Source organism: Lampetra planeri, chromosome 38 (assembly GCF_965212315.1).
Source record: "Lampetra planeri chromosome 38, kcLamPlan1.2.h2, whole genome shotgun sequence".
NCBI classification, from domain to species: Eukaryota; Metazoa; Chordata; class Hyperoartia; order Petromyzontiformes; family Petromyzontidae; genus Lampetra; species Lampetra planeri.
Window position 1 is genome coordinate 4085317 of NC_136144.1, and position 6000 is coordinate 4091316.

At 49.2% G+C, this 6000-nt stretch overlaps 1 protein-coding gene across 1 annotated transcript in view; it reads right to left on the reverse strand.

Moving 5' to 3' along the window:
* LOC144731213 (lysozyme C-2-like) overlaps nt 1-2837 on the reverse strand; it is a 38208-nt gene extending 35371 nt beyond the window's left edge. Inside the window, exon 1 of the mRNA XM_078612215.1 lies at nt 2566-2837. Coding sequence (XP_078468341.1) covers nt 2566-2707 — 142 coding nt within the window. The 5' untranslated portion in view covers nt 2708-2837. The remainder of the gene's footprint in view (nt 1-2565) is intronic.
* Between the last annotated feature and the right edge of the window lie 3163 nt (nt 2838-6000).

The window sequence follows — 6000 nt, forward strand, 5'->3', positions numbered from 1 at the left end:
AGCACACTTTTTATTCATATGGTAAGGTGAGGCTTAAGAGGGTGAGCCTTTGTTATGGAGAGGTACGGTTTGTGACTCAACCTGTGACAAGGAGACAACCACTAAACATGGTAAACCTGTAATAGTCTGTCAAATAAGATTGGCCAACTAAGTGTAGTTAAATCTTTTTTGCATGGTTAACCACATCTTTCCAATGATTACTCAGTTTGTAACCATCATCACGGTTGAAATTATGTCTGTGTTTGTATATTTGTATGGCTTCGTGTACAAACCTTTGATGGTAGCCAGGAGGTTTGCAGAGAACCTTGGTCTCGGAAAAGACAATTTCATGAGAGCCCACCGAGTTGTAGCAATGATCGGCAACGGCCGAAAAATCAGTTCTGCCGTGTTTCAGATCTGACTTGTGCTCGCGGACACGATCAGAAACATGACGTTTCGTTTCTCCAATGTAGCAATCACCACAAATGCAACTCAATTTGTAGACTCCAGGATACTGTAAGTCAGGAACAACATCCTTCACAGATGGAATCAGATCACGGATTTTATGCACTGTACTGAATCGGACTTGGATCTTATGTTTGTTTAGAATTTTGGAGATCTTTTTGGTCACGCCTGCTATGTATGGTAACGTGATAGTTTTGGTCGGAGTTTCATGTGGCTGTTTCTGTGTGGTGGGAGAAACAGCTTGGCGGATAGTGCGGTCAGAGTATCCGTTCATCCTGAGGGCCCGATGTACATGTCTTAATTCACCGGCCAGGTGGTGTTGGTCAGAAATGCCATGGGCTCTGTGGTATAGCGTTTTGATGAGATAATTCTTTTGAGATGGGTGGTGGTGGGAATCCTGTTTCAAGTAGGAATCTGTGTGGGTGGCTTTCCTGTAGACAGAATGTCCCAAGGATCCATCAGGCCTCCTCTCTGATCGTGTCCGCGAGCACAAGTCAGATTTGAAACACGGCAGAACTGATTCGTCGGCCGTTGCCGATCATTGCTACAACTCGGTGGGCTCTCATGAAATTGTCTTTTCCGAGACCAAGGTTCTCTGCAAACCTCCTGGCTACCATCAAAGGTTTGTACACGAAGCCATACAAATATACAAACACAGACATAATTTCAACCGTGATGATGGTTACAAACTGAGTAATCATTGGAAAGATGTGATTAACCATGCAAAAAAGATTTAACTACACTTAGTTGGCCAATCTTATTTGACAGACTATTACAGGTTTACCATGTTTAGTGGTTGTCTCCTTGTCACAGGTTGAGTCACAAACCGTACCTCTCCATAACAAAGGCTCACCCTCTTAAGCCTCACCTTACCATATGAATAAAAAGTGTGCTTTACTTGCCCCCCCCCTCTCCAACCATTATATAAACGGAGTGGTAGCTCCTGCAATCTCTCATTTACTTGATACAGCTGTCGTGGCTGTGACGTTTCAACCTGAAGACGGAAGCTTGTGTTGCCTCCGAAACGTCGTGATTTTTATTTTATTTTACTTTTGTTAATTTTAATGTTTTACCTACGGGACTTTACCGAAAAAACCTAAGAATATGAATCCTTGCAGTCACGAAAGCTTCAAATCTAGAATGTATATGTGGAGTTTGCATGTCTCGTTGTCCAGAGGAATTTTCTCCAGGGTCCTTCGGGTTTTCCTTCCACGTTAAGAAATGTATACACAATAAGCCACTCAATTATGGGCAGGTTGCTACCGAACAAGAGCTAAATAGCTCTGGTAAAATGTCAATACAGTAGTTAAGCGGTCGCGCGTTTCGCCGCTTGTTGCAGAAGTCTGCAGTTCGAATCCGATTGGCCGCCCTGGTTAGTGAAAACTCACGACGTTTCGATCGCAACACAAGCAAGCTTCATCAGGTGGGACATAACCACAGCAAAAAATGCTGAAGTAGGCGAGAGAGCTGTGGTTGATGAGGTTGTTCCACCTGATGAAAATTGCTCGTGTTGCGATCGAAACGTCGTGATTTTTTTATTTTATTTTCTACCTAGGTGACTTTACCAAAAGAACCAAAGAGTATGGATTCCTGCAGTCACAAAAGCTTCAAATCAAGATAGTTTAGTTTATAAATTGAACCGTGAATAGTTCGACGAATAGTGGCTACTCAGAAAGACAAAGCCCTTCAATGATCACAACGTATTTGCTGCTAAATAATCAAACACATTTGCATTGAAAAGGCAAATTATTAAATGGTGCTGGCACACTGCATTGTCGACTATTCAATTACCATCGCAGTCGATTACCATCCCAATTAGTTACCACCCCAATCAATGACCATCTCAATCAATGACCATCGCAATAAATTATCACCCCGATCAATGACCATCTCAATCAATTAACATCTCGTTAAGTCGCCATCTGGATGAATTACCGTCCCAAACAATTACCATCTCAACCAAACGAATGCAACTGCCCGACGGGACGTGCTGGCGGATTGAACAAAAAAAAATCCTGAGATTTTGACCGTCAGAACAACAACAACAACCCCAGATCCTCGATCAACGCCCGTCTCTGGCTCGGAATGTTGGTAGTGGAGGTGTGTGGGTGAAGCTCTCACAGTCGCCGAGGCTGGCTTTCCCCACTCCCATGTCGTGCAGGGCCTTCGCGAGCTCGCATCGTGCGAACACCTTGGCACGCGTGCGGGGGACGACGCAGAGAGACGCCGCCAGCACGAACATCGCGAACGAACGAAACGACATCGCGAGAGATTCTTTTTGTTTTCTCCACCACGGCCGCTCCCCGCTCTCGTTCTGCCTCTCGCTGTTCAGCCCGCACCCGGCATTTAGAGCCCCCCACCACCGCTCACACCCCGGAACTGCTCGCCGACAAGTCGTGGCTTGCGTGTGGGCGTGGGGGACGAGCGGTGGTGCAGTGGTTAGCGTTGCACTGCGCTACGAACCCTGGTGACCCCGAGTTCAGGTTTCTAGCTCACGGCCACCAACCCAGTGACGATTATCTGAAAGCGGTCCCGTAGCCTCCCCCTAGGTCGACTCAGTCTGAAACGAGTACCTGGTGCGATGCGTAAAACATCGCCACTGGGGAGACAAAGGCGGGCGAGCACGGTGCTTGGCCACCCACCCCTTCGGCTGCCAAGTCGTCGCCCATAGTTGGTCGTCAACAGCACTTGCCCCAAAATTTTGTTGACGTAATACGGTGCATTTGTGTCTCACAGTACATAATGGGGGGCGGTGGCGCAGTGACTATAGCATTGCGCATGTTACAAGCGGTAAAGCCCCGTAGATAGGTTGAAATAAAGTAACAAAAACCTACAAAAAAAGTTTTTTGGTGATTTTCTTTCAACCTATCTACGTGATTCTAGATTTTAAGCTTTAGTGACTGCAAGGATTCATATTCTTAGGTTTTTTCGGTAAAGTCACGTCGGTAAAAATTTGAAATTAAAATAAATACAAAATAAATAAATAAAGTCACTATCTACGTGACTTTACTGAAAGATCCGAAAAATAAGTATTCCTGCACTCACGAAAGCTTTAAGTCAAGATTAAAGCGAGATAAGCTTCACGCTTGGTCGATAGCCGACACGGTGTGTGGGGGTTACCGACGGGAGGGACCCCCCCCCCCCCGCAGAGCAGGGGGAGAACAAACAAACTCCACTTTCTCCCTCTGTAAATCAGGGGGAGATCACACAAACTCCCCTCACTCACTCTGTAGAACAGGGGGAGATCATAAAAACTCCACTCACTCACTCTGTAGAACAGGGGGAGATCACACAAACTCCACTCACTCTGTAGAACGGGGGAGATCATACAAACTCCACTCACTCACTCTGCAGAACAGGGGGAGATCACACAAACTCCACTCACTCACTCTGTAGAACAGGGGGAGATCACACAAACTCCACTCACTCACTCTGGAGAACAGGGGGAGATCACACAAACTCCACTCACTCACTCTGTAGAACAGGGGGAGATCACACAAACTCCACTCACTCACTCTGTAGAACAGGGGGAGATCACACAAACTCCACTCACTCACTCTGTAGAACAGGGGGAGATCACACAAACTCCACCCACTCACTCTGTAGAACAGGGGGAGATCACACAAACTCCACTCACTCACTCTGTAGAACAGGGGGAGATCACACAAACTCCACTCACTCACTCTGTAGAACAGGGGGAGATCACGCAAACTCCACTCACTCTGTAGAACAGGGGGAGATCATACAAACTCCACTCACTCACTCTGTAGAGCAGGGGGAGATCACACAAACTTCACTCACTCTGTAGAACAGGGGGAGATCACACAAACTCCACTCACTCACTCTGTAGAACAGGGGGAGATCACACAAACTCCACTCACTCTGTAGAACAGGGGGAGATCATACAAACTCCACTCACTCACTCTGTAGAACAGGGGGAGATCACACAAACTCCACTCACTCACTCTGTAGAACAGGGGGAGATCACACAAACTCCACTCACTCACTCTGTAGAACAGGGGGAGATCACACAAACTCCACTCAGTCTGTAGAACAGGGGGAGATCATACAAACTCCACTCACTCACTCTATAGAACAGGGGGAGATCACACAAACTTCACTCACTCACTCTGTAGAACAGGGGGAGATCACACAAACTCCACTCGCTCACTCTGTACAACAGGGGGAGATCACACAAACTCCACTCACTCACTCTGTAGAACAGGGGGAGATCACACAAACTCCACTCACTCAGTCTGTAGATCAGGGGGAGATCACACAAACTCCACTCACTCACTCTGTAGAACAGGGGGAGATCATACAAACTGCACTCACTCACTCTGTAGAACATGGGGAGATCATGTGGGGGTCGCTAGTCTCCGAGATCCCTCCCTCGATAATGCTTACGGTCGGGCTAACATCATCACTCGCCCCCCCGCTGCTAAGCGAACCGCTGCTGGGTTCCTCACCCATGGTGTGGGAGCCGTCGCTCGAGGATTCCTCTCCACCGCGGGTCCGCGTCGTAGGCATGGTTAGATACCGAGTAGTATTATGCCCCCTTTACGCTACCACGATACCTCCCTTGCCTAATCGCGCGCCTGCAACCCACACGGAGCGAACGTATGCACACCCACACACACACAGCTCCGTGCACTCCAACTCCACACTGACTCCTCACGTTATGATCGCGCACCTGTATCCCACGCGGAGCGAACGCACACGCACACACGCAGCTCCACACGCGACACCCACTCTCGCGCCGCTCTGCGCAGCGCTCCCACGAGGCGAGCAGCAGCAGTACACGCGTTCACACCGCTCACGAGATCACACGAGGCCACGCTTCGCTATTAATGATTTATTATTTGCTACCTGTGAATTGATGCTAGATCAGTATGAGTCGACGAGGCTGGCCTATTCTACCACCCCTGAATCTATTCTCTATCTATCGGCTATGATCCTACTTCACCTTCTTACTCCCTGTTAGATGCCCACGGCGGTTCGTTGATCCCGTACTCGCAGCGTGCCTCGATGCGTCTCACGGACGTTCGGGTCGCTGGACTGGAGAGCGTCCTGTCGCCCGGCGCTGGAGAGAAGAGCGATTTCTCGTTTGTGCCCCCTTTTTATCCTCCCTACATCAAAGGGATGTGGCTCCGAGCGGGATGGCGGTCCTCCCCCCTTCCCTAACAATGGGCTCGCGCCCGCTTGCACGCGCACAGCGGTTCCGGGCGCCTTTGATATGCTAATCAATGTGCGGCATAAATTCTAATTAATCCCTTACCCTTCCTAACAATGGGGCCTGCGCGCTCAAGCGTAATTATCCCAACCCTCCATGACTATGCGCAAGAGCCCCTGCGGTCCCGCTATTCAGGTTGTCCCGTCCCTGCTTGCCCCGTCGACACGTGGGTGGTGTGTGTGGGGGATGCGCCTCAACCGCGGTGGCCGAATGCCCCACGCCGCGACCATACCATATTAAGGCTGGTCGCAGCGCCGCGGCGCAACGTAGCGTCGGGGGAGGTCATCCAATTCCCTGATCGCCGGAAACCGTGAGAGTTAATC